Source organism: Phacochoerus africanus, chromosome 2, assembly GCF_016906955.1.
Source record: "Phacochoerus africanus isolate WHEZ1 chromosome 2, ROS_Pafr_v1, whole genome shotgun sequence".
NCBI lineage: Eukaryota > Metazoa > Chordata > Mammalia > Artiodactyla > Suidae > Phacochoerus > Phacochoerus africanus.
Window position 1 is genome coordinate 279,151,803 of NC_062545.1, and position 26,503 is coordinate 279,178,305.

A 26,503-nucleotide genomic window follows, 5' to 3' on the forward strand; every position below is an offset into this window, starting at 1 on the left:
ATCCCTGGCCTGGGATTTCTGCGTGCCAAGGGGGCAGCCAAATAGATAAAGAAAGAAAAGGGAGCTGTGAGTGCAGACACATGCACAGAGGGAGACCCTGCAGGCGGGTGGAGGTGGAGAGGGGTGATGCTTCTACAAGCCAAGGACTCTGACGAGGGCCAGCAAGGCACCAGCAGCCCCCAGAGACCAGATCCTCCCGCACAGCCTCGGGAGGAACCAACGTGCCGACACCTCGTGCTTGGACTTCTGGCCCGCGACAGATGTTGGGGAAGTAAATGCTTGGTGTTCAGGCAGCCCCGTTGTGGTACTTCGTCATGGTGGGGTCCAGGCAAACCGGTTCCAAGCGGGAGGGAGAAACCCAGCAAGTTGAAGAAACTACGCATCGGAGTTTCCGTTGTGGCTCAGCAGTCACGAACCCAACTCGTATCCGTGAGGACTCGGGTTCAATCCCTGGCCTTCTTCAGTGAGTTAAGGATCCGGCCTTGCTGTGCGCTGTGGTGTAGGTCGAAGATGTGGCTCAGATCCCATGTGGCTGTGGCTGTGGTGTAGGCCGGCAGCTGTAGCTCTGATTCAGCCCCTGGCCTGGGAACGTCCATGTGCCACGGGTGTGGCCCTAGAAAGAAAAAAGAAAACAAAAGGAAAAAACACCCCCCGGGTTAGTGTAGGTCACCCAGCTTATGCGTATCTGAAAAAAGGCCACCACCTCTGACACGTGAAACACGGGCGTCCAATCTCAATCTGTGCTTTCCATCCACCGGCACCAGCTGAAATGTTATTTTTGGCTGTACCCGCAGCATATGGAGGTTCCCAGGCTAGGGGTAGAATGGGAGCTCCAAAAACCAGCCTACACCCCAGCCACCGCAATGCAGGATCCAAGCCATGTCTGCGACCTACACCACAGCTCACAGCAAGCCCAGGTCCTTGACCCACTGAGTGAGGCCAGGGACTGAACTCACGTCTTCATGGATCCTAGTTGGATTCATTTCCACTGAGCCACAACGGGAACTCCCTCCTCCACTGCATTTTTAAAATGCTTTTAAAAGATGCGAGAGAAGTTCGTGGTCACCAGCTGTAACTGGACCACAACTCACCTGGCCACCTGGTGCTTAACCCTCCCGCCACCCCCACCCCGTCCACAGAGCAGTCCCAGGGTGGGGGTGGGGAAGGCACTTGGGGGCTGCCCACCCTGCTCGCCTCTGGGTCTCTGCGGGGCAGGCTCGGCCGAGGTCCCGGGGCTGCTGGCCTCGGCCTTATTCCCGTGCTGGAAACTTCTTTCCTGAGCCCCTCCCAGCAACGTCGCAGTGGCTCTGTTCTAGACGGCGTGGAGGACCGTGAGGGGAGAGGAGGCCACCCCTCCTCCAGGCCCCCCCGCCCCCGAGCCTGCTGCCTGCAGAGCCGGGGCTGTGCCATCGCCCCACAGCCCACCCCTCACACGCAGGCTCACAGGCTTTTTGTTTATTTATTGAAAACAAACATCTGTGCGCTCTGTACAGGTCCGGCTCCCGGGCGGTCGGGCAGGGGGCCAAGCTGGGCGGGAGGGCAACCGTAGCTGGAGGGGTGGGGAGGGGGTCTGGCCAGGGGGGCCAGCTTCTCCAGTCCTGCTACCCGGCCCGCAGCCTCGGGGCAGCCCCCTCCCCGCCCCCGACGGCGGCCTCCCTGCGGGAAAGCAGAGGGTGAGGGAGCCTCTTCCTCAAGCAAAATAAATAGGCGCCTTGGGGGGGCCCTAACCCACCCCCCTCAGCCCCGGGCCGGCGCCGCCACCGTCCAAACTCTGTGTGAGAGGGGAACCGGTTCCGGAGGCCAGGCCCTGTTCGGAGAGGGCTGGGCGGCACCTAGGGGTGGTGGCAGAGCTGGGCAGGGGCAGAGGCGAGGGGCCGGCCAGACCCCAAGGCTTTAAGGCAGAGCAGGGCGAGGGTGCGTGCAGCCCGGGGCCGGGCCGCCTTTGGCACAATGAGGGAGGGCGGCGCAGAGGCCGAGAGCGGGAGGGGGCTGGCGGGGCGTTAAGCCCCTGGTCCTGGACCTCCCACTCCAGGGCCTGGCAGGGGGGCACTGGGGGCGCAGGGTGGGACCTCGGCCGCCGCCCGGCTTCCGTTCCCACGGCCTGTCCTCGATCCGGCTCCTGCGCTCAGCACAGCGTGTCCGTGTTGAAGGAGAGCTGGGCCTGGAGGATAGCGGACAGGCCTCGCTCGGGCGCCCGCCGCCCGCCCCGCGACCCCCACCCCAGGACAGGGGCTGCACGCCGGCTCCACGAGTTCTGCGCATGGTGAGGCCCCCCACCCCCGTGGCCTCTCTGCCGGTCTGATGGCTGCTGTCCCCAGGCTCTGCTCCCCCACCTGCCCGTCTCTGAACCCAGGGTCGGCTGTGGCTCTGTCTCCTCGGCCTGTGCCCCGGCCTCCCACGTCCTCTCTAATCCTGAGCCTCCAGTGGGCCCTCTGTCCCCGTGAGCTCAGGATCCGGGGTCCCCGGGCCACACCCTCCAGCCCCTCCCCGGCCTGCAGCCTGCACCCTGCAGCCACCTGGCTGTCCTGCCCCTCAGGCCCCCTCACCCGCTCTTCCTCGAAGCTGATGAGACCCTCATCCTCCGTGTCCAGGTCCTCGGGCTCATCGGCCACGAGCGCGCGCAGCTCGGTGGGGGTGGGCCGCGGCCGGAACAGGCTGAGCAGGCGGCCCAGGGGGGACTGCAGGGCCGAGGGCGGCTCTGTCTCCTGCTGCTCCAGGTTGTCGCTCTGTTTCTTGGCAAAGTTCACGAACACCTGGTGGGCAGGGGCAGGTGGGTGGGCGGGGCCGGCCCAGGGGGCCCGGCGGCCGCAGCCCGGGGCACTCACGTTGTCCAGGGTGGTCTGGCTGACCGAGTAGTCCTCGATGCCCAGCACGCCCACCACCTGCTCCATCTTGCTGAACACCTGCGCCAGCGAGATGTGCTCCGACTTGAGCTGGTACTGCACCTTCGTGTGGTGCCGCTCCTGGGGGCGGACGCCGAGGTCAGAGGCTGCTCCCTGTGCGCCCCGCGCCCCGCCCCAGTGCCCGACGCCCCGCCCCAGGGCCCCGAGCCCCGCCCCCAGGGCCCGCCCCCAGCCCCAAGGACCCGCCCACCTTGAGCACGGCCTCCGGGAAGTTCCTGTTGAAGAACCGCACCACGTCCTTCACGTTCTGGCTGCTCTTGGTCCTCACCGTGATCATGTAGCCATCCCCGAACCTGTGCGACAGGCCCATGGCCCCGGCCCCAGCCGCAGGAGGGCGCAGCCTCCGCCTGCTGCAGCCCTGCCTGCCCCAGCCCCGCCGCCCCCCCCCCACCGCCGCCGCCCCCCGCCGCTCACCGGTTCTTCAGGTGCTGGATGCTGCCCAGACAGCGCAGGCGCCCGTTCACCATGATGGCCAGGCGCGTGCACAGCGCCTCACACTCCTCCATGCTGCCAGGGAGATGCGCAGGCTGGCACGGGGCGGGGTGGGGGTGGGGTGGCTGCCAGGGCGGCGGGGGGAGGGGGGGCGGGGAGGGGCAAACCTGTGCGATGTCAGCACCACTGAGCGCCCGGTCTTGATGAGGTCCAAGATGAGGTTCCAGAGGAAGCGCCGGGCCTTGGGGTCCATGCCCGTGGTGGGCTCGTCCTGGGGGTGGCGCCAGGCTCAGCTGCTGCGCCCCAGTCACCCCAGCTGGTCCCATCAGCTGCTTCCTGCCCCAGGCTCACCGGGAAGATGAAGGCGGGGTACCCAGCCCCGTCTCGCCCCCCAGCTCACCAGGAAGATGAAGGCGGGGTACCCAATGAGAGCAATAGCTGTCGACAGCTTTCGCTTGTTGCCCCCGCTGTAGGTCCCGGCGGGCTTGTCGGCGTACTTGGTCAGCTCCAGCTTCTCCAGGGCCCACTTCACCACCTGGGAGCGAGAGCGGACGTCAGGGGCCCACCCTCCTCACCGGCCCCTCCCCCATCCCCTGGGCGACCCTCACCCGGGCCTCGTCCTTCCAGGGGATACCACGCAGCCGCGTGTACAGCTGCAGGTGCTCCCGGGCCGTGAGCTCGTCAAACAGGGCGTCGAACTGCGGGCAGTACCCGAGGCTCTGCTGCACCTGAAGCAGCTCCTTGAGCACGCTGGGGACACAGGGCCGTCAGCACCGGTCCCCGCAGCGGCCCTGCTCTCCCAGGCACCCGCCTGCCCGCACCTGTGCCCGTTGACGAAGGCCTCGCCCCCCGTCGTGCTCTCGTCGCCCGTCAGCATCTTGAAGGTGCTGGTCTTGCCTGCGCCGTTGACGCCCAGGAGGCCGAAGCACTCGCCGGGGCGCACGCCCAGGCACAGACGGTCCACGGCCAGGATGCGGCCGATCTTCCGCGACTTGTACACCTGGCGGAAGCGCGGGGGGCTGCCGCTCAGGCCCGGTGGGGCGCGCAGGCTGGCTGTCCTGTCGGGCTCCCATCTGGGCGCCACCCCCAATGCCCCCACCTGCCAAGGGCCCACCTTGGTCAAGTTCTCGATCTTGACCATGTCGTTATCGGCATCCCCCCGCAGCACACGCTGCCGCTCGCTGGCCACGTCCACGTCGTCCTCCACGGGCTTCGTCGACACTGGCAGGCGCCTGGGGGGACAGGGCGAGCAACGCCCGGCCGGGCCCCGCCCGTCACCCGGCGCCCCCCATCTCTCCCCGGCCGCGGCGGGAAGGTGGGCGGCGGCGGCCGGCCCTGCGCCCCGCCCCCCACCCCGTGCTGCCCGGGCCCCCCACTCACTGCGGCTGCCGCAGGAAGTTGTACTGGCACATGATGGTGAGGAGGAAGCCCACGAAGCCCTCGACGGTCATGGCCACCAGCCCCCTGGTGACAATGTCCCACTCGAACGGGGACTTCATCTTGTCAAACTGGCCTGCGGGGCAGCAGGCCCGGGGCTCAGCCTGGGCCTCCCTGGGTTCCGGAGCCGGGCCCGCCCGCCGCCCCCACCCAGGGCTCGGGCCGCGCCGCGCCGGCCGGCCTCACCGATCTTGGCGTAGTACTCGTTGATGTACTCGTTGTAGGCCATCTCCATCAGCCCGTGGCCCAGGTTGTAGTTGGGGAAGATGAGGAAGCAGCTCTTCAGGTAGCTGTTGACGACCTTCAGGTCCTGGGGAGGCCACCGCGGTCACCACACAGCCTGCGCCCCGCCGCCGCCACGGTGCCCCGGCCCGCCGCCCCGGCACCTCCCCGACCTTGTCGTGCTCAAAGAGCTGCAGCAGGAAGGTGGCCACGGTGGCCGTGATGCCGATGAAGAGGTTGATGACGATGAGAAACACATAGGCCGAGCTGGGGACCTCGAACCAGAAGGAGGCCGGGTACATGATGGGGGTGATGGACCACCTGCAGGCGGCAGCGGCGGCGGCGGCGGTCACGGGGCAGCCCGCGCCGCCCCGCGCCCGCCCCCGGCCCCCGCTCCCCTTACCCGTAGAGCAGGAAGAGGGACAGCACGGCGGGGAAGTTGGTGGGTGATGTGTAGGCCGGCAAGTCAAACACGAACAGGATGATGACGCAGCAGGTGGCCGGGACCAGGTAGTTGAGCTACCAGAGCAGGGGGGCCGGTGAGGGGCCTGGGCGGGGACGAGACCAGGGGGTGGGGGTGGGGGGGGAACGACTGAGGGCTGGTGGGGGGGAGTGGGGGGGCAGGGTGGCCGGGGGGCAGGGGGCACACCATGTCCCACACGTAGTTGGCCAGCCAGTAGATGACGGGGTTGCAGCCACTGACGAACTGCAGGTGCTTGGCCTTGGTGGACTTCTCGGCCACCAGGAAGACCACGAAGCTGGCCGGCACGAAGGACATGGCCACGATGATGAAGATGGCAATGACCACGTCCGTGCCCTGCAGCCTGAGGGCGAGGTGGCGCTCAGCCCCGCCCGCACGCCATCCAAGGCCTTACCCCCCCCCGCCCCCACCACCTACAGGTAATCCAGGGAGAGGCTGGCACTTGTCTTGTTCATGGGGTGGTTGGTGACGGTGATGCCTGCGGCACAGGGACAGCAGCCTCAGGGGCTTGCTCTGCGCCTGCCCCGCCCACCCCGCCCGGCCGCCCGGCTCACCGTAGGCCGCGGGGTTGCCCTTGCTCTTGGGCAGGTTGGCACGCAGGATGGCGTTGTTGAGGCTGTTGAGGTAGGTGGGCATGCTGTGGTAGCCCTTGTTGTTGTAGTGAACCTGCAGCGGGGGCAGAGAGAGGCCCAGGGGCCCGTGGGCCTGCAGACCCCGGGGCAGGGGCCGGACGCGCGGCAGGGCCCGGGGCCGAGCGGCGCTCACCTGGGCGGCCCGGCGCACCGCGATCTTCCGCACCATGGCCGGGGCCCGGGCGCCAAACGAGGCTGGGATGGACTTCAGGACGTTGCCGAAGGTGATGGCCCCGTACCTGGGAGGCGAGGCGAGGAGCGGTGAGGCCGGGCCGCGGTGCTGGCCCCTGGCCCTGGGCCGCTGCGCCCCCCCACCCCGCCCGCCTGGCTCACCGGTGCAGCCGGAAGCGGTCGGAGGTGAAGAGCAAGTACTCGGACACGTTGTGGCCGGTGATGTCGGTCAGGATGTCGCCCGTGACCACCCGCATCTGGGGCGGGTGCCCGCCCACGCCGCCCGGGCAGGAGAAGCCAGTGCCCTGGCCGGAGCAGGTGCAGCGGATGGGCTCCCGCACCAGGCGCGGCAGGGAGGGTGCCGATGTCCAATTCTCTGTGGGCACAGCAGGCACAGTGGGCACAGTCAGCCGGCCCGTGCCACCCCAAGTCCCAGGCTGCCCCAGGAGCCCAGGAGCCAGTACCTGGCCCGGAGGTGGGCGGCAAGGAGGCGTTCCAGGCCTGCAGCGGGTCCTCGTCCAGGGACATGGGAGAGTCAGACGGGGCGGGCGAGGGTGGGGGTGGCACGAAGTTGGACAGCGGCAGCCCCTGCGTGAAGGACTCCAGGCACATGCCGTCAAAGAACCGCGCAGCCAGCAGGCGCGACTCACCGCTGCTCAGGTTCAGCGTGGGCCCCAGCGAGCCATTGGCGGGAGACTTGAGCACGCAGGTGGCGCCCACGCCCGATGGCAGCCGGAATGTGCTCACCAGCTGCTGGGGGCTGGCGTCGGGGGACAGCCGCAAGCTGGGAACGCACAGCAGGAGTCCGGGTTCGGGGGCAGGGCCCACCCCTCCCAGCTCTCACCCCAGCACCCCCACCCCCGCGGCTACCCCACCGACAGCCTCACCGGTACTCCCGGCGCTCCTCATTGGCATAAGGGATGAAATTGCCGCGGGGCTGGGTGTAGTTGTGGTACTGAGAGGGTGACAGGACCAGTGGGGGCAGGTCACCTGGCCGGATGCACGGGGAAGGCTGAGCAGGTTCTGACAGCCCGCCCACATCCCCCAGGCCGAGGTCCCCTCCTCCCAACACCCGTAGGGCCCAAGCTTGGGGTCCACCCCCAGAAGCCATGAATCCCAGCGGAGCCCTGGAATGTGCCCAGCAGTCTCGGGCACAGCACCCAGGGCAGGTGGGGGTCCCCCAAGCAACTCAGGAGCTGGGCGGAGCCCCAGAACCACTGAGCGCGGGGCGGGGGGGGGGGGGATGCTGGCCTGTGATGACGTCCCCAGGCCCCGGCCAGGCAGCCATACCGATCTCTGGGACGGAGAGAGCCACGGTCATAGCCACGCAGACAAAGAAAGCAGGGAGCAGGATCTGAGAAGACAGCGCCTTGGAGTTGCGCCGGGCACAGTGGAAGCGCTTCACCAAGAGCCCGTGGAACTGACGCATCTTCAGCCACCAGCCCTCCAGCTTGCGGCTGCCCTGGCCGACCTGCGTGAGGGCTTCCGCCTCGGCCTCTGCGCAGGGAGGTGGGGGCTGAGCAGGTGCTCACACCACCCTCCGAGGCAGACCCTCCGCGGCCCTACCCAGCCGCCGCCGCCCACCTTGCAAGCTGACATTGTCGGGGTCCTGCGAGTTGTCAAAGAGGGGCCGATAGTCGCCGTAGACGTCCGTGTAGCCAGCTCCCTCGTCACCACGGGCAGAGCCCACGGAGGACACAGACTGCAGCGATGCCTGGGACTGGGTCAGCTCTGCGCACCGGGCCAGGTTGCCAGCATGAGCCTCCCTCGGCAAGGAGTCCTCGGCCCCGGGCAGCACGTCCTTCCTGGACTCTTTCACGTCTGCGGAGGGAGAGGGGCCAGGGAAGGGGGCGGGGGCTCGGGGCTGCCTGCCACCTGCAGGCCTGTCGGGAACCCCAGCCTCCACACCCACGCACCCCCCCGGCCCCAGCCCCAGACTGACACTGGGGGGGGGTCCGGGCTTCTTGTTCCCACCTAAGACCCCAGGCCCCCCAGAGACCGGGGAGGAGGGAGCAGCCCCAAGGCCAAGTTCAGACCTGGTGGAGAAGGGGTGGGGCAGGGCCGGTCAGCAGCTCGGGGGCCACTCACCTGCCTCACTGTTCTCCAGCGACGGGTCCTCCTCCGACACCTTAAGGAACACCTCCTCCAGGGTCGAGTCCATCAGCCCGAAGCTGCTCAGGTGCAGAGCGTCCAGACTGCGCTCCAGGTGCTGCAAACATGCCTCGTGAGGTCCCCCTGAGCGTGGGCCAAAGCACGGGTCCCCCCCACCCCCCACCCCCGCCCCGCCTCCTCCTTGGGCCCCGCCCCTGCGCCCTACCCGAGTCCTGCCTCCCTCGCCAGCCCCACCTCCTGTGCTGAACACACCTCCTTGGGGCCCCACCTCCTACGCTGACCTCTCCCCCCCCCGAGCGCCACCCCTTCCTCTGGTCCCAGCGCGTTCCCAGGCCCCCGCCGCACCCCCCTCACCTGAAAGAGGCGCTCGAAGGCCCCCTTCTTGGCGGCCTCGCTGGGCAGCACGTAGGAGAGCTCCGTGCTAGTGTCCGAGACCAGCAGGCAGGAGGCCACGTGCTTGCGGATGAACTGGGACACCTGGGGCTCCGAGCAGCTGCTCAGCTGGGCCCGAGCTGGGGGGCTGGACGTCAGCCCTGGCTCTAGGAGGGAAGGGGACCAGGGGGGCTTCACTCGGGGGCCGCACCTCACGGGTCTGGGGAAGCGCTACTGGGCAGGCAGCCTCAGCACAGACCTTGGGGCTCCCCGGGCTCGGCGGGCCGCTTGACCAGCGTGAGGCGGTAGCCGTCCCCGTAGGCGCCCTTGAGAAAAAGCGGGGAGCCGCAGCACTTGAGCTTCCCGTGGGAGATGATGGCGATGCGGTCGCCCAGCAGGTCAGCCTCGTCCATGTGGTGGGTGGACAGGAGGATGGTGCGGCCTGGGGGAGCCGAGGCCGGAGTCAGAGGGCGGCCGCGGGGGGCCGGGCAGGGGCCGCTCACACCCAGCCCGCGCCCCTCGCACCTTGCTTGTACTTCAGGATGAGGTCCCAAATGGCGCGGCGCGCGTAGGGGTCCACGCCGGCCGTGGGCTCGTCCAGGATGATGGCGCGGGAGCCGCCCACGAAGGCGATGGCCACGGACAGCTTGCGTTTCATGCCCCCCGACAGCGTCTGCACCAGCGAGTGCCTCTTGTTGGACAGTTCCAGGTCCTCGATCATCCTGACGTGGGGCGGGAGGCTGGGACCCGGCCTGCGGCCTGCGGGAGCGCGCGCGCACGCCACCCCGCCCCCGGCCCCGCCCCTCGCCGCCCCTCGCCGCCCCGCCCCACCCACTTGTCCATCTCCTTGCGGATCTCCTCCTGGGCCCCGCTCTTGAGCCGCGAGTAGAACCAGAGGTGCTCCTCCACCGTGAGCCGGTCAAAGAGCACGTTGTGCTGGGGACACATGCCCAGGTTCTGGCGGATGGCATCCATCTCCGTGCGGATGTCGTGCCCGTAGATGGTGGCGGAGCCCGACGTCGGCGGGAACAGGCCAGTGAGGATGGACCTGGGTGGGGAGGCGGGGTCAGGCTCCCGCCGACCACCGGGAGCCCTCCCAGCCGCCCGGCCCAGGCCGGGGTGCCGACGCTCACATGGTGGTGGTCTTGCCGGCCCCGTTGTGGCCCAGGAAGGACACCACCTGGTTCTCGTAGAGGTTCAGGCTCAGCTTGTTCAAGGCCAGCTTCTTGTCGTTCTTATAGATCTTGGTAAGCTTGTCCACGCAGACCACCAGCGGCAGGTGGGTGGGCTCCTCCTCCATGCCCCGCGTCTCCTCTGCACCGGGGCCAAGGGCAGCACCGGGCTTCCTCAGGCCCCCGAAGCGCATCGACCGGCCCCCCCGCCCCCGCCCCCGCCCTGGCGCCCGCCTCACCCAAGCGGCGGCTCTCCATGGCACAGGCCTGGTCCTCCTCCATGACGCTGAGGCGGGGGGCGCGAGCCCACGGCCAGCTCCACTCCCACGCCTCCGTCCGCCCACTGCCCAGCCAGTAGGACTTCTGCAGCGGGAAGTACCAGGGCCGGGGCAGCCCGTACATGCCTGCCGGGGAGAGGGGCAGGCTGACCCAGGGCCCAGAGTCGCCATCCGGAGACAGCATTCCCCACGCTTGTGCCTCCAAAGGGCCTGGTACCTGGGTGCACGGCCTCGATGTACCACGTAAGCACGCCGTAGACGGCTGCGTCCACGACCAGCATGGTGACGGCCAGGAGCAGGTTGAAGTCGTCCCCTTCCACGGGCGACTGGCTGAACGTGTGCCACTGGATGCCCACGCCCGCCACCTCGTACAGGGCGAAGTACTTGGAGCCCAGGCCGAAGGCTGTCGTGGACATCAGGGACTGGGGAGGCAGCAGGGTCAGTGGGGAGAGGAGGCTGGACACCCCCCAAGCCCGGCCGGCCCCCCGGGACCCTCACCGCGATGCACTTCTCGAAGGCAGTGATCTTATCGTGGGCCACCTCCTCGCGGATGGCCACGTACATGTAGGGCACATAGCTCAGGAAGTAGATGATGCCGCCACAGGCCGAGGCCAGCTTGGCCTTGGAGTACAGCACGGACACCAGGAAGCTGGGGTGGGGGGGAGGGGAACAGCACGGTGGGCCACCCGCCGCACCAGAAGCTCGGCCCCATGCACCCGCCCGCCAGCCTGCCGCCGGCCACACGGTGCTCGCTCACCAGAACATGATGGTGGCCACGGCGTAGACGGCCAGGAAGAGCCAGATGATGAGCACGTGGCTGTGCATGAGGACCTGGCCGTACTTGAGGATGGCGGTGAGGGCCGTCACGGAGATGGAGAGCTGCACGAAGCCGGTGATGAACCAGGCCACCCAGTGCACCGCATTGTTCAGGCCCATCGTCTTCATCACCTGCGGGCAGGCAGGCGGGCGGGCCCCAGGCCTCGGGACAGGGGCCCCGGGAAGGAACGTCCAGCCCCGGCTCTGCCAGCCCAGGCCCAGGGAGGGAGGGTGCCCACAGCCGCCTCCGTCCCTTCCCCCGCGCCCCCCTCCAGCCCTCCGGCCCTCGCCTGGGTTCCGATCCCACCTCCTTCAGCCGGTGCTCCTTCTCGGCCACAATGTGCTGGATGGTCATGGCCACGGTGTAGACCCAGGAGATCACCATGCAGAGCGGCATCATGTGCTCGATGACAAACAGGAAGCTGGGGGCGGGGCGGGGCTTGAGGGCGGGGCTCGGGCTGCCCGCCCCCGGCGCCCCGCCCCCGGCCGGGCCCCCACTCACTCGTCCCGCGTGTAGCAGGGGTAGGGGAACATCTGCACGTAGTTGCCCGGCTCCACCACGTCGTGGCCCACGAAGGTGTCGATGATGGCCCGCTCCATCATGTCTGCGGAGCGGGCAGCGGTCAGCGCAGGCCGCGCCCGGCCCCCCACGGCCCCAGGGCCGGCCCTCACCCTGGATCCAGACGAAGCCGTACAGGAAGTAGAAGCGGCCGCCGGTGTTGGGCCCCGGCCGCCAATAGGCCCGGCGGATCTCGTTGGTTTTCTCGGTGAAGCTGGAGTTCTGACGGATCTTGTAGTGCACGTGGGGCGGCAGGGAGCCGTCCTTACGGGTCTGGAAGATCACGCCTGGAACAGAACCAGGGTCAGGGCGGCAGAAGGGGCGGGGCGGGGGCGGGGCCGAGGGCGGGCCGGTGAAAGGCGGGGGGGGTGGGGGTGGGGGTGGGGGGGCCTGGAGGGACTGGGGGCAGGAGCAGGGCGGGGACCTGCCCAGGGGGCTGCTCACTGGCGAACACGGTGACGTTGTCCTGGTAGGCCTGGTTGAGGGTGTAGTTGACGATGCTCTCCTCGTCGGGAAAACCCTTGAAGATGTCCACACTCACCTGGGGGAGGGCAGTCCTCAGAGCCCACCCTGGGCCCCAGCTGGGCCCCAAGGGGTCCGCCCACCCACCTTGGACATGAACTGGATCCAGCCGCAGGCCGCGTTGTCGATGGTGTCCAGCTGCTGCAGGAGGGCCGAGCCGTTGGGCAGTGAGAAGTTGTCCTGGCGCAGGGCCGGCGGCAGCTCCTCCGGCGAGAGGCTCAGGGCCTCGGGGTGCAGCCGAAGCTCCGCCACATACTGCGGGAGGGGGCCAGCTCCAGAGGGAGGCCTGGGCCAGCCTCGCCCAGGCCTGAGGGGGCCCCGCGCCACGATCGCCCCCCAGCCCCGCACCCCCAGCACCTGCTGCAGCCAGTGCAGGTGTTGCTGCAGCCGGCCCTGCTCCAGGTAGCCGCGGATCTCCGCCGAGATGTTGAGCCAGACCTGGGCGTAGTGCGTCACGTTGCCTACGAGCGCAAAGGTCTCATTGGCCTGCAGAGGGTGAGGGCAGAGCATGGGGCTCATGGAGGGATGCCCACCAGCCCGGGGACTCTCTCACTCCTTGCCTCTCCCCATGGCTGGGTGCCCACCACCTGCCAGTCCCCACCAACAACGAAGCCAGGTCCCACCTGGAAGCGCCAGGCCCTCCCTGCTCAGGCCTCTCTTCAGGGCCTCCCTGGAAAACCCCGTGCCCCAGCTCCAGGGCAACACGGCCTCCCGTTCCCCCCACCCCCACCTCACCAGCTGTGCCTCGCCCGCTCCTATGTGGGAGCCCCCTCTGCTCATCCCTTGAGCAGCCCTGACACATGGCCCTCGTTCCCCTGCTCATCCTAGAACCCCCCTCCACAGCCTCTCCCCTTCCTGGGCCATTTCCAGTCTCAGTTTCTACTCGCTCCCTCTACCCTGGGATGGCCAGGGGCAGCCTGGCCTGCACAGGCCCACATCTCGCCCTCGGGCTGCCACTCTGAGCAGTTTCCAGAGCATCTTGCCCAACGGCTCTGCCCCTCCTCTATTCTCACCAGCGCTGCCCAGCCCTGGCCGTGCCCAGCCAGGCCAGGTTCCGGCACCACACCAGCCGTCCAGGGCAACCCCAAGGCAGCTCCCACAGTGCACCTGCACCCTGAACCAGCCCACAGGTTCCCCCCACCCCCAGAGCTGAGTCGAGCTTGAGGGCCAGGGCTGCAGCCCTCCCATGCCAATTCTACCGAGCCCGCCCCCTGTTCAGGGGTCCCGGGGCTGCAGAACCCTCTGCCCAGCTCCTCCAGGTCCTGCCCCAAAGGACACGTGCAGCCTTAGCGCTCAACGCAGCGGATCTGCGCACCTTGAGAATGACGCGATCCGCCTCAGAGCCCGCTGGCGCATAGAGGATCTTGGGGTTGCTGGTCATGAGGTGCACGAGCAGACCCAGGTTCCGCTGCTCCTTGCTCGTGAAGCCCAGGGAGCTCATGTTGCCCCTCCGCAGCGCCTCCGGCTCGATGGTGCTGGGGCAGGCGGGGCGAGACCTCAGGGAGGGACGGGGCATCGACGGGGCGGGGCGGGGGCTTCAGAGTCGGGGCGGGCATCGATGGGTTGACGTGGAGTGGGGTGCACCATGACCAGGGAGAGGGTGGCAGGACCAGGCCTCGGGTCAGGCCCCGCCCCATCTGTCTCCCTCCCCGCCCTTACCTTGCCACCCACCTACCGGTTGTTGCCGCACAGGATGGGCTGCAGGCCGGCCCAGAGCTGCACGAAGGCAGAGCACTGGCCCTGCAGCGCGTCCGAGGAGGCTGGGGCTGCAGCGGATGGGGCACCCTCTTCGGCCGTGGTGTTGGAGCCTGTGCCCCCTCCAGCCCCTGTGCCATTGGCCGCCCCGCCAGGGCCGCTGCCTGGGGGCCCAGGAGCCCGGCCGGCGCAGGCGCCCTGAGGCAGCAGCAGGGCCAGGGCCGAAAGAACATCCACGTCCTGTAGAACCTTCTGGGCGTCCAGCAGGTCCTCCAGGAGCGCCTGCAACCGCTGTGGGGGTGGCGGCCGCGGCTGGGGGGCGGAGCCGTTGGCAGCATCCAGGCCCAGCTGAGGGGAAACGGGGCAAGTGGGGCAACGCTGATCCAGGGAAGGGAACAGGGTCGGGCGGCTGATCTGCAGGTGCGGGACTGAGGTCAGGGGTGGCATGGGGAGGACACTGGCAAGGGACACAGGACACAGGCTGGGAGGAGGGGAGCAGCCCGGGGTGTGGAGAGGGAGCATTGGCGGGGCTGGGAGCACAGACTGGTGCGAGGGCTGTGGACAGAGCAGGGGGCACAAGGCGTGGCCCTGGTGGGAGCTGAAGGACATCTAACCCCAGGCACACCAAGCACAGCCTCGGGCCCAGGAGTCCCCTGTGATGCCACGGAGCCTGGCACCTCCTCCAGCCCAGGCAGCAAGCAGCTCTGTGGGCCAGCTGGCAGGCAGGGCCTCACCTGCCGGGTGATCTTGGCCACATCCAGTTGGTTCCGGAGTTCGGCAGCCAGCCCTGCAAAGCGCTGGGCACGCGCTGCCGCCTGCCCTCTGCAGACGGCGTCCCGGTAGCCCTGCAGTGCTATCTGCTGACCCTGGGGCACCCTGAGGATCTGGCCCAGCTCCCTGGAGCCTGGCGTGCACGTGAGCTGCTCCAGGAGGGTAGGGGCCAACAGCAGCTCCTGGGGACAGGGTGCAGGGGATGCAGTGAGAAGGAGCCCCAACCAAGAGGAGACCAAGGGCCTGGCCCGGGATGGCCTCCGGCCGTACCCTGCTCCACCCACTGTGCCAGGTTCTGCGGTGGGGGCGGTGGGTAGAGTGGAACACACCTGCCTCCCCCTCCCCATCCCAGCCACAAATGCCTAGAGACCCTCCCTCACCCCGGAAACGCCTGCCCAGGAGCCGGCAGCACCGGAAGTCCCCTCACCTCCGTCCGGAACAGGGGATTGCTACCCAAGCGGCTCCAGGGCCCCTGATCCCTGGGCAGGCCTGCGCCGGCATCCAGGGCAGGTGAAGGGCCAAAAAGCAGGCGATAGACCTGGAACACAAGGGGGTCAGGGCTCAGGCCGGGGCTCCAGAGCCCTGCATCCCCCTCACCCCGACCCGAAATGCAGGGAGGCAGAGCAGAGGGGCCAGGGCAGACGCTCGCTCACCGCCAACACGCAGCCCACCTCACCTCGGGCAGGTCCACCTGGGCGGCCAGGAGCGCCTGGGCTGCACTGTCAGGCAGCGACAGGTTCTGTGTCAGGAAACGCCAGAGCTCTCGCGGGTCCCTGGCCCCCGAGTTCAGAGAGAAGGAGGATGCTGCAGAGGCAGAGGGACGGGGCTGAAGGGCGGGCGCCCCGAACCGCCCCAGAGCCGAGCCCAGCCGAGCCAAGCCACGGGGCCCCCCCGCAAGGCCCAGAGGCAGAGCCCCAGCAAGAAGTGACCGAGCCACTGCCCGCCAGCCCAGGGACCCCCTCCCCCCAGAGACACACCTGCAGGTCTGTCCGAGTGGCCCTCCCAGGCGTCCGGGCCCGAGCCGAGGGCCTCCAGGTGCTGGCGCAGCGCCTCCAGCTCCGAGCCCAGGCTGGGCCTCGCCGGGTCAAACAGGTTGCCTTCGCCCACCACGCGGTTGAGGCGCTCCAGCAGCTGAGTGACCCTGCACCACCACCGGACGTCACCCACAGGTCGCCAGGCCCCGGGACGGGGAGGGGTGGCGGGATCCCCGGGGGCACTCACGTGGAGTTGGCATACTGCAGGAAGCCGAACTCGTCCCGCTGGCCGTCAGGGCACAGCGACTGCATGACTGGCAGGATGCCGGCGGAGGTGAGGGGCGCAGCCGTGTAGAAGGCTGGGGGGGACAGGGCCGGTGAGAGGGCCCAGAGCGGGGTGGGGGACAGACAGAGGGGGAGGAGTCAAGAAGGGGGAGGGAGACAGAGGCCGAGAAGAGAGATTTAAAGAAAGTCAGGAAGGAAAAGCAGCCTCAGGCAGCAGACAGGAAACAGAGCCAAGAGGTCTAGTGCGAATGATCCCAGCAGGTCAGAGGTCAAAGGGCATCTCACCGTCCCTTCCCCACAACCCCCGGAACGTCCCTCTTCCCTCAGCCAGTCCAGACCAAGGTGCTCTGCCACCTTCCCCAAGAGCTACGATGCGGCCTGGCCCGCAGAGCCCGGGGGAGCTCGTGGGGCGCCCCAGGGCGGCGACCTCTGACCTTCGGCCAGCTGGTTAGTGGAGTGACTGCAGGAGCCCACAAGGGCCTGGGTGGAGAGCAGCTGGGCGCCCCAGCCTTGCCAGGCAACCCCGAGAGGGTGACACCTGGGCGCTGGCCCGGGAGCCACCGTGTTCCAGGAGGTTCCACCCTCCCACCCGCCACCCATCCCCCGCCGAGAGAGCCTGCCGTTCCCCACGGCGGGCAGGGGGCCCTGCAGGACCCAGCGGGCCAGGAAAGACTGTTAAGGCAAGCGGGGGTGGGGGGGGTGGAGGGGGGCTCAGGCCGCACCACATGGCCCTGCAGGGCCATCCTGTGGCTGCCACCCGGGCCAGCAAGGAGGCGGCCGCTCACTTACAGACTGCATGCAGGCCGGGAGGACAAGAGCCCATGCGGGGGAGGGCAAAACAGAACAGAGGAGAACAGTGAGAAACGGGGGCCGCGGCCACCCATGGCCACCACGGCCAGCCACGTCCTCCGGCCCCGCCAGGAGGCGAGGCCGGGGACCACGCGGGGGAGCAGGCGCGCGGTCTGCGCCCAGAGGAGCCCGGAGAGCTGGTGCGCCACGCGCGCACAGGTCGCGCGTGCGTGTGACGCCGTGAGGGCTGCCTGTCCCGGTCCCGCCCTGCCCGCCCCGCGGCGCCCCCGCCCCAGAGGACCCTCACCTTCCTTCACGGAGATGGTGGGCTTCTTCTGCCGAAGCCCCAGCAGGATGAAGAAGAGCACCAGAGGGATGCAGATCTCAAAGGCCAGGACCCACTGGAAAGGGCGGACGGGGTGAGGCCACCTGCCCGGGGCAGCCTGGCCTCCCATCCACGGCCCAGGGCTGGGCGGGACCAACCCAAGCCCCCTCCTAGCAGACACCCTCCCGGCAGGGCCAGCCCGGCCCAGACGCCACGCGCTCCCCTGGAGACCTCGGAAGGTCAACCCAGGCCCTCCAAGGCCACAGAGACCCCGGCCTCCTTCTTGCAGGACCTTTGCGAAGCGTGAGAGGGTCGGTGTTATCTGGTTCAAGCGAATTGGGTCTCCCACCCGCCAGCCCAGGGTCCGCTCGCCACACTCAAGGCCGGCAGGGAGAGATGGACCAGCGGGTGGTCCACTCTGAGCCACGCATCTGCCCAGCTCGTCTTCTCCACTGCCACCTGCAGGGGGGCCTGGGCAAGATCCTGGAGGCAGTCTCTGGACGGGCTGCCGCTCCCACGCCGCCCCAGGGTCAGCCCTTCTCCCACCGCTGTGGTGCCATGACACCCCCAAGCGAGGGCCTAGGGACCTGAGGCCTGGTGGCGAGAGAGGCCTGGCTTTCGCTCAGGGTCCTGAGCCAACAGAAAGACCTGGTCAGGGCTCTGACAGCCCCTGGTCCCCGGGGCACCAGCACCTCCTTCTGCCGTGGCCCCCCCCTCCCCTCACCCCAGGGGGCTCAGGTGTGCACGGCAGCCCCCCTGCCTGGAGCCTTGGCTCAGTGTTCCCAGGACAGCTCCTGCCACTCGGGCTGGGCATTGAGGTGAGTCCCGGGGGGACCTGCTCGGAGTGGGGCCCGGGGCCCAGGGCCCAGGCCTCCCTGTCTCCCCTGGACAGCAGAAGGACTCACCACTCGCACCCCACCTCCCCGCTCAGGCAGGGAGGAGCGAGACGAGGACCTCAGGCCAGCTGCTCCTCGGGGGAGCTGCCTGCCCAAGCCGGGGGCGCCCTGACTCCCACCCCCACCCAGCTCTTCTTGGAGTCCCCCGGTTCCCTCAGCCTCAGCCCACCCCAAAGCAGACCGCAGAGCCCTCACCCAGCGGCACTCCCTCTGGCCCAGGGCCCGAGCCCCCGGCCCCCCGGGGTGGGGGCGGCTGCCGCTGTGTTGACTGGGCTCTGACAATAGCGTTCTGTGGCCTGGACACCCCGCCGAGTGTCTGCGCTCCATGCCCGCCCCAGCCCGTGCCAGCCTCCACCCCCTCCTGAGAAGGGACGCAGCCAGGGCTAGCCAGGGAGGTACCGTGGGCACCAGAGGGCTGGGGCAGGCGCATGCCACACGCATACACAGAGCGAGGACGGCTGCGTGCAAGTGGCGATGCGGGAGGCAGGGGTCAGCGCCGCAGTGCCAGCTCCACCCACACCGGCCCCACCACTGGGCACCTCCACCACGTAACTGCAGCAACGGGCCACGCTGCCGCCTCATTGCTATAGCAACAGCCATGCACGAGCTGCCAGGAGAAGAGGCCTGCTTGGCCGGCGGGCGGGAGGCCAGAGGGGCATCTGGTTACGGCGGGCAGAGCAGGTTCAGCCTCACCTGGCTGCCCCACCCGGCGGCCTACGGAGTGGTCAAACCCCTGTCCCTTGAGACCAGCCCAGTGCCCCAGGTTGTCCCACTGCAGCCCCCTTCTGTTGTGTCAGGGGGAGAAGAGGTGAGGCCTGAGGATGGAGGGGCTGCCTCCCTCCCACTCTGGCCACTTGGTGACAAGGATCTGGTCCCCCCACCCCCAGAAGCAGCTTGTGGCCCCAAGGTAGACCCATGTCCAGCTAAGAGGGCACAGGCCACACTCACGGACGGCGACATGGAGGCACAGACCCTGGGTTCCTACTCTCCTCCAGCCCAGGCTTTCCCCGGGGCACCCCGTGCGCAGGGCAAAACCTCTACCAGCCAAGCCCAGGGGTGCAGCTCTGAAGCCTGAGACCCTCCAGGCAAAGCGCGGGTCCGGCCCAGGAGGGCCTGACATCTAGGCAGCCCCAGCCCACAGCCGAGCCCCGCACGGCCTCGGCCATCCTGGAGGAAGAATTTCTGGGGTGTGTGGCCACGGGCCAAGGACTCCACGTGCCTAACCAGCCCTGGCAGCACCGTGGGGCGTGGGCACAGGGAGCTTCGGGAGGGGGGCCTCTGATCTAGCACGCAGGGGCTACTCTCGCCTGTAGGTCGGTGGGCACCTGCCACATGCTTGCCAGGTATCTACCAAGCACTGCTCCCCTCCCTAAGCCTTGGGGTCCATCCCCAGGCCTCACCTCCTCTTCCCCTGACACAACAGAAGGGGCCTGCAGTGGGACAACAGAAGGGCATGCTGGGCCGTCACTGGGGCTCCGGCTCCCAGGCCCTGGGCTCCTTCCCGCCAAGAACTCGGACACCAGCACGTGCCCACCTCCCAGTCCCCCTTCCTCCCCGGAGTCCCACCCTGCTGTCCCCAGTGTCCCTGAGGTGGGGGGAGCTGCGCCAGAGGCGGCCTGAGGCTGCAGGCCTGATCCATGGGGCCCAGCAGCAGCTGGCCCCAGGCGCCCTGGGCAGGGAGTGTACCCGACCCTGGCTCCCTGCCAGGGCCAGGTGCCCCAGGGAATCCTGCCAGGCCGTGATGACGACGGCCACCCTGCTCTACCTGCAAACTCGGGTTTCTCCCCGTGTACTTGGAAGCCCTTCCCGGGGGGGCGCAGGCAGGAGCTGGTCGGCCTCAGGGGTCCCAGGGCCAGGTGGGCAAGGGGTGCCTCCACCTCAGGCTCCATCCCCAGACCCCAGCCTGCTCTGGGCCCTATCGTGGAAAAATCCCCGGGGCCCATTCAGGAACCGGGGCTCCCAGGCCTCTCGGGTGCGCATGTGCTGCTGCCAGGCAGGTAGGCAGGCCGGCCGGCAGGCGATGCCCCTGCCCTTACCGGGGCCACAGCCGTGATGGCCAGCAAGATGACATCCAGACCACCCCAGCCCGGTCACTCCCCAGGGCTTCTGTCCCTGACAGCTGCTGTGTCCTGCACCCTGCGGCCCCGAGCTGCCCCAGGCTCAGGGCGGAGAGCCGGGGAGCCCGGCGGTCACAGGTCCAGACAGCAGGACCCAGTCGGCAGAGGAGGGTGGGTGGGCGGTCAAAGAGCGGATCGGCCTCAGGGAGGAAGGGACCCAAAGGACAGAAGGGTGCAGGGACCTGAGCTGGCCGAGGCTGGCACAGCAAGGACATCGCCGGGGCTGAGAAAACCTGAGCGAAGGCCAGTGGGTGTGCAGAGGAGGAGGAGAAGAGGTGCCTGCCCAAGGACAGAGGGGTGGTGCCTTTCCAGAAGGGACATGGTCCCCGCAGGGGCGCCAAGGGGGCTGGGCCCAGCGACCACAGAGCCTCTGAGCAGGATGGAGTCCCCCTCTGCCCCGGGGAGGCTGGACCTCCTGCGACCCCGGCTCCCGGGGCCACCTCCAACCCCGCACCCCCGCGGCCGGCCCGGGGGAGCGCGATGCGGAGGGCGCCCGCCCCATGACTCAGCCGAGGACCGCGAATGTCAGCGGTCGCGGGCGGCGGCCCGGGCTCTGCCGAGACCCCCTTCCCGGAGGCCGGCGCGCGGGCAGGGGCGGGGGAGGGGCGGGCGGGGAGGGGGCTGCGCGCGCCCGGCCGGGCTCGCCGCGCGCGCGGGGGGGGCGCGCGCAGCCTCCCGCTCCCGCAGGCCCGCGGCGCGCGAGGTCGCTCACCGGGCTCCGGCGCTTCAGCGTCACGTTCTTCCAGAGCAGCAGCTGCAGCTGGTGCAGGAAGCCCATGGCGGGGCCGCGCTCCGGCCGCCTCCGCGCCGCGGCCGCTGCTCTGCGCGCCCCGCCGCCCGCCGCCCGCCGCGCCGCTCGGCATCGCCCGCGCGGGGCGGGGTCTCGGGCGTCCGGGCCGGTTCGGCGCTGGCTCCGCCCCGGCGGCCGCGGCGACGGGCGCTGGCGCCCGCCCTCCCGTCGGCACCCGGCCTGCGCCGCCCCCGCTTAAAGGGGCCGCCCGGAGCCCGCCCGGACCCCTGTCCCCTCTGTCCCCGCGCTTCCTGGAGCCCCACCCCGCCGTGAGACACTTCCCGGTGGCCCCGTGTCACCAGGCGTGGAAGGGACGCGTACCAGAGCCCACGTCTGAACCGTGACCCTGACTCGCCCCCTTCCGGGGCGCTCTTCTTCCAGGGGCAGCAGACCAGCGCGCCCGCGCCCCATCCCCTTGCAGTTCTTCTCCCGGGGGCGCCCTAAGGGGATGCTGGGCCCCCACAAGCTGGCCAGGCCGGCTCCACCTGACCTCCTCCAAGAGGGGCTGCTGGCAGGAATTACATCTGAACCCAAGAGCCAGGTCCCAGTCCCCAGGGCACTTCCCGGCTGGAGGGGGGGGGGGTCCCACACTCGGGGGTGGGGGGGAATTCAGTTGTGGGTGGTGATGCCACCTCTGCAATGCGCACTGCTCTCAAGGCTTCAAGAGTCAAATTTCCTGCCCAGCTGGATGCAGCCTGACCTGCACTCCTCAAAGGTTAACGAGGTGCTGGCGAGAAGGGCTGCAGGAGGGCTGTCCTACCCCCGAAAGGGTTTCCTGTGTTCCTTGTGAATGAGGCTCGGCCAGGGCTGCAGCTCCTAAGGCACCAGAGGAGGGAAAGGGACCCAGGCGACTGCTCCCTGCGGGCTGGGCAGGCCTGGTGCGCAGGGAGACAGAAGCGGCCGCTTTTACGAGTGGCTCCTTTTTCTTATGTGTGAGTTTGGGGTCCAGTGAGTTCCGCGGAGGTGGTTTGGTGCCTGTTGGAGCCTCACGGCTGGAGACCCTTTGCTGCGGCGGACAAGGTCCATTCCCCCAGGTTCCCAGGTTCGCAGAGAGCAAGCCAACCCCTGCAGGGAGCCGAGCCTGGCAGGCAGTTCGGATGGCTCCTCCCAGCTTCAGTTTCCCCACTTGCGAATGGGAGGGGCAGGCCCAGTGGTGTCCAGTGTCTGGGGTCAATAAAGAGGGCCCACCCTCAGCGGAATGGCAGGCCGCAGCTCGCCACTCCCTCCCAGCTCCTGGCAGTGGGAGGAGGGGCTGCCCCGGGGAAAAGGGGCGGAGCACAATCCCACAGTCACCCTACCCTGCAGCCTGGGGACACTTCCTGCTCCCGGTCAGGATCGGTGTACGCGGGGGCTAGGTCAGGGCCGGAAGTCAGTAGTGGGCCTTTCCCACAAGCCACTGCCAAGGGCAGGGCAGCTTCCTGCCTCCACCTGCCACCCACCCAGCCCGGGGCGGGAACAAGTCTGCTGCGGGAGCCCTGTCAGTGCCACCCGGAGGCTCACCACCAGCCTGCAGCCTGCCACAGGGGCTCCCCTGGCTACAGCAGCGATCTTGGTGCCCCTGGATGCCAGGCTGCCACCAGCCACCAGTCAGGCGAATGTCACATCAAAAACCAGACCTTGTCACACCCCAGAAACCCCTGCAGCCCGAGCATGAAATCCCAAGGCCTTCGAGACTTGGTGCCTTCCAGCCAGAGGCATTTCTGACCTTTTGGCCATGGTGCACCCACCTCGGCCCTTCAGGGGCCAACCGGGCTCTCAGCTGCGGTGCCCTCCCGTGGGTTGGGAGGAGCAGGCAGAAGCCTGGGGTGGAATGGGCCAGATCCAGTCCAGAAAAGGGAAGCAGACTCAGCACGTGCCTTTCTTGTCCTTGTTTCTTTATTGACTCCGCCCCGCCCTGAGGGGACTGCAGGCTGCAAAAAGCCCAGCAAGCTGGAAGGCCCGCTCGGGTCTGGGCCCCACGGGTCTGACCCCAGCTCCAGCCTGCACATCTCAGACAAGGGGGCCTCGGCTACAGAGGCCAGGGGCCCAGGTTCTGCCACCACATGCCCAGGCCGTGTGCCCAGCCCCAAGGGTCCTGCCACCAGCCTCAGCCTCCATCTGAGGACAGCCTTGACCCGCCCAAGGTTTCATCAAGGTCGGGGGGGGGGGGGGGGGTCAGTGGCCTCTCTCATCTTCCATGGGCCTTGGCAACATGCACCCCACATTACTCCCTCCCTGCTCTCACCTCGGCCCCCGAGTACTGGCTCCGGCACCCACCAGACTCCTCCTCCAGGTAGCCTACCCAGACGGGCCCACTCCTCCCTAACCCTTGCTGCCTGGCCTCGACCCCAGCCTCCAGGTCAGCCTGATGGTGTCCTGTGGGGGCCGGATGCCAGTGGTTTGATTTCAACAGCCAGCCTTCTACCCACACCTCCAGCTCCCCAGCCACCCTCCCCTGCCCCCTCCAGCTGGCGGAGTTCAGGCCTGGAACCACCCCTCCAGGTCCTGGTAGACCTGGCCACGGGGCAGGTGGGGGTAGCGGGTGCAGATGGCACAGAAGCGCTCCCGCCAGTCGCCAATCAGCCGCACTTGGAGCCGCTCTCGCCAGGCGAAGTAGCGCCGGTAGTGGCTCTCGTTCATGCTGGCAAGGAAGGCGGCCAGCTCCCGGGCCGAGCCGAAGTCGTCCACGTGCACGAAGGCATCGGGCGGGGCAAAGGCCTCGTAGGTGGCCCTCGGGGGCCCCAGCACCACCGGCAGGGTGCCAGCCGCCAGCGCGTTCTGCCAGAACTTCTCGGTGATGTAGTCTCGGTGCTGGGAGTTCTCGAAGGACAGGTAGAAGAGGTACCGGGCCACGGTGGGCAGCAGGCAGTCGGCGCACAGGGGCTGCCGGCTGGCGCGGCCGAACACGTCCACGGGCAGGTGGGGTGCCAGCTGCTGGTACAGCTGTGCGCGCCGCTGCCGCCTCTGGAAGTTGCTGACCACCCAGACGGCCACCCCCCTCTTGGCCGGCAGCGGCGGTGCGGGCCCCTCCCGGGGCTCCAGGCGGCCGTAGGGCACGAAGATGTCTGAGTCTCGCCGGTAGCTCAGCACCCAGTTGAAGATGCCACGGAGGCGGCCGAGGCCACGGGTGTGGCTGGGCGACTCCATGGAGGCCCACACCCAGGGCTGCCCGCGTGGCCGCTGGGCCAGGGGCAGGCGGGCCCGCCGGCTCTGCAGCTCTCGGTGGTGGAAGACCACGGCGTCGGCGCTGGCCAGCAGGCTGCGGTCAGTGGTCAGGCGGCAGCGGGCCACGCCATAGCGGGCGCAGGTGTCGCTGGACAGCTCTGGGGGCTGAGTGGCAAAGGGCCAGTGCCAGACGAGGATGGTGATTGTGGGCTGGGGCGCCGGAGCTCCCCGGAGGGCCGACCCAAGCAGCCACAGGAGCCCGAGGGCCACCAGAAGGGCGGCTCCGGCCAGGGCCCCCAAAACCCAGAAGCTCCGAGCGGGGCCGAGCGCTGCACAGGACACAGGAAGAGAGACTGTCTCCATGGGCTCACGGCGGGCCCCATCCTCCCAGCCCAGGCTTCCCAGGACCACTCACCAGCATTGGGCATCTGCAGCCCCCAGGGCAGTCACCCGAGAAGGTTTTCGAATCACAGCCGCAGCTGCACGGCCCGCCCCGAAATCACAGCTGCGCCCTCGCCCTCAGCACCACCTGGCACCGCTCTCCTTTCATCTGCCCTGCACAAAGGAAACTCGGGTACCTTCCCGCTCCTGCCCCGCCCCGCACAGCCCCACCCCTACCCCGAGGTGACCTTTGGCGTCAGTCAGCATCCTCACCCACGCCCCCCCCACCCCCCCCATCTTCTGGCTGCTGTGGGGAGGCGGCTACAGGAGGGGGTCCCATTACCCGGTCCCCCGCCCCTGGCGGCCTCTGAAAAGGCCTGGAGATGACCCACTGGGCAGGCACAGGAGGCAGAAGGAGGGGAGGCCATCCTGAGTGGAGGGGGCCCCCTCCCCAGAAGGACCCAGCCACGGCCCACCGCCCAGGCCTGGGGTGCCCGTGGCGAGCGGGCATGCTCCCCTCGGAGGCCACCTGAGCCCAGGCGGGCACCACCTCCACCCGCGCTGTTTCATCACCCACTTCCCCTGCTCACCGCCCGCTGAGTTCTGCTGCGGCTCCCAGACCCTCTTGCCACAGATGCTGCGCTCAGCTCTTTGCCAAGAGGCTGACGTTTCTCCCGCTGCTTCTGATCGGACCACCTGAGCCCGCCTCTAGGACACTCGTCACAGAACTCAGATTCTCAGAGGGGGGTTCTGTTCTTCGGTCTGGGGACACCCCACGAGGCCCCAGTACATACGCACAGCAGGCAGATGCCAGGCTGGGGCTGGCCGTGGGGTGGGCTGTGGGCTGCTGTGCCATTTTCCCCATCCGAGGACACGTGTCCGTAGGAGCCCCAGGCCGGGGGGGTGGGGGGGCACCGGCCCTGGCCAGCTGGAAGAGCTGCAGGAACTTGGGCGGGAAGGCTGTCCTTGGGGGCTCCAGGTCTCTTTTCCAGGTCCAACAGCACAGGGTGGGGTGGGGGCAGGGAGGGGGCTTTCCAGGCTGGAAAGGGAAGGAGTCGCAGTGTCCCTGACGTGGGCAGGGGGCGGGCATCTGCTCCAGGAAGAGGAAGGCTCGGGTCCGGAGCCCCTTTCCTCCCCCAGCCCCAGCCAGCCCAGGCGCCCAGGTGCAGAGATCCAGTTCCTTCCCCCTTTGCTCTGATTCTTCTGAGCTGGACGTGCGGCAGGGCAGTGTGGCCACGTTGCTCCGAGTTCCGGCCCACACCCCCTCTCAGCCATCAGCTTCTTTTCCGGTGGCCACACGTAGCCGGGCAAGGCCCAGCCCTTGCGCCAGTGTCCTAGAGGCCTCAGGCCAGGCCGGTTCTTGGAGGCCGTGGGCTGGGTGTCCCGGGGGGAAACAGCAGCCGGGATCCACGGGCCAGGTCTGCTGCCTGCGCCGTCCTGGGGGCCTCCCATCACTCCCTGGACCCCTGCCCTGCTCACCTCCAGCTCAACTGGCTTCCCACCCCTCCCCCAGGGAGGACCAGACTGCCTCTGGGGCAGGACCAAGCAAGCTGGCAGCAGGACCCTGCTGGGGCAGAGGCAGTCCAGCAGAGGGCAGGCGTTGACCCCTCTGAGGCCCCCCACCCCCTGCATAACCTCCGGGCTGTGGCAAGGACTTGTGCAACATCGGGGGGTGGGATCTGTCGCAAACCATCTGTTGGGCCCCACGCGTGGCTGCAGCAGCCGGGCCTGGCTCCCCATGACCAGCATGAGGCCCTGCCTTTCCAGAACCCCCATGTTTAGGGAGCCCACCACGGTGGCCCTGGGCCTTTGGTCCCACCCTGGCCTCTCTTCCCCGGCAGGAGGGCCCTGAGACCAGCACCCCAAGGGCCGAGAGCAGGAAGGAACCCATCCCACCGCAGCCTGCTGACGACCTGGCTCCCAGCTGCCAGGCCTCTGCCTTCCTGTTTGCACTGCCAGGTTGCCAGGGGCCTGCCACAGGCCTCACCCACACCCACACCCCGCTCCCTTCCTGGGGGACCTTGAAGGAGGCCCCCCCCCCCCGCCCAAGCCCCACCTCGGGTCTGCTGCTCTTGGGCCTCTCACATGCCTGCCACTCAGGTTGGCAGTGGGGGGCCCCCAGTCACGGGAACCTGCTGGCTAGGAGACGTGGCTCTGAGGTTTGGGCCAGAGATGGGTCAGAATGAGAGATTCTCAGAGGAAAAAGAAGGTGGCGAGGGAGTCTGAG

General features: G+C 68.8%; 2 protein-coding genes across 7 annotated transcripts; both read right to left on the reverse strand.

The window, feature by feature from the left end:
- Positions 1-1,445: 1,445 nt before the first annotated feature.
- ABCA2 (ATP binding cassette subfamily A member 2) lies at positions 1,446-21,177 on the reverse strand. 5 transcript variants are annotated; one of them, XM_047769018.1, is made up of 49 exons: positions 21,073-21,177; positions 16,931-17,024; positions 16,624-16,626; positions 15,797-15,908; positions 15,553-15,716; positions 15,252-15,379; positions 15,003-15,113; positions 14,539-14,757; positions 13,785-14,152; positions 13,425-13,584; positions 12,467-12,595; positions 12,197-12,364; positions 12,032-12,128; positions 11,701-11,874; positions 11,531-11,633; positions 11,336-11,450; positions 10,970-11,091; positions 10,711-10,861; positions 10,430-10,634; positions 10,174-10,338; positions 9,896-10,076; positions 9,598-9,810; positions 9,288-9,484; positions 9,022-9,204; positions 8,745-8,929; positions 8,367-8,487; positions 7,863-8,099; positions 7,569-7,775; positions 7,166-7,268; positions 6,743-7,062; positions 6,441-6,654; positions 6,241-6,346; positions 6,030-6,141; positions 5,893-5,953; positions 5,644-5,818; positions 5,398-5,513; positions 5,168-5,315; positions 4,959-5,082; positions 4,716-4,848; positions 4,450-4,567; positions 4,157-4,335; positions 3,944-4,085; positions 3,736-3,870; positions 3,503-3,606; positions 3,318-3,410; positions 3,094-3,196; positions 2,826-2,963; positions 2,547-2,753; positions 1,446-2,161 (listed from the first exon to the last, which is right to left on the reverse strand). In XM_047769018.1, the coding sequence occupies exons 1-49, from the start codon at positions 21,160-21,162 to the stop codon at positions 2,126-2,128; spliced, it is 7,269 nt and encodes a 2,422-aa protein (XP_047624974.1). In that variant the 5' UTR covers positions 21,163-21,177; the 3' UTR covers positions 1,446-2,125. The 5 variants fall into 5 exon arrangements, with proteins under 5 accessions (XP_047624974.1, XP_047624969.1, XP_047624972.1 ...); XM_047769013.1 differs by having other exon boundaries at positions 10,970-11,160; XM_047769016.1 differs by lacking the exon at positions 21,073-21,177 and adding an exon at positions 20,674-20,827 and having other exon boundaries at positions 10,970-11,160.
- A 1,427-nt stretch (positions 21,178-22,604) lies between these two features.
- Positions 22,605-26,203, reverse strand: FUT7 (fucosyltransferase 7). Of its 2 annotated transcripts, XM_047769660.1 has the most exons (3): positions 24,867-26,186; positions 24,311-24,450; positions 22,605-24,224 (listed from the first exon to the last, which is right to left on the reverse strand). In XM_047769660.1, the coding sequence occupies exons 2-3, from the start codon at positions 24,321-24,323 to the stop codon at positions 23,209-23,211; spliced, it is 1,029 nt and encodes a 342-aa protein (XP_047625616.1). In that variant the 5' UTR covers positions 24,324-24,450; positions 24,867-26,186; the 3' UTR covers positions 22,605-23,208. The 2 variants fall into 2 exon arrangements, 1 of the variants encoding a protein (XP_047625616.1); XR_007133463.1 differs by lacking the exon at positions 22,605-24,224 and having other exon boundaries at positions 24,332-24,450; positions 24,867-26,203.
- Between the last annotated feature and the right edge of the window lie 300 nt (positions 26,204-26,503).

Bases quoted from the DNA above. Each gene is read 5' to 3' on its own strand.
- ABCA2 (XM_047769013.1), bottom strand. From the start codon at position 21,162: ATGGGGCGCGGGCGCGCTGGTCTGCTGCCCCTGGAAGAAGAGCGCCCC. The intron at 14,153-14,538 runs GTGAGGCCCTGC...GTTTCCCCTCAG, and splicing joins TGGCCAAGATCACCCGGCAG to CTGGGCCTGGATGCTGCCAA. The intron at 12,129-12,196 runs GTGGGTGGGCGG...GCCCTCCCCCAG, and splicing joins GGATCCAGTTCATGTCCAAG to GTGAGTGTGGACATCTTCAA.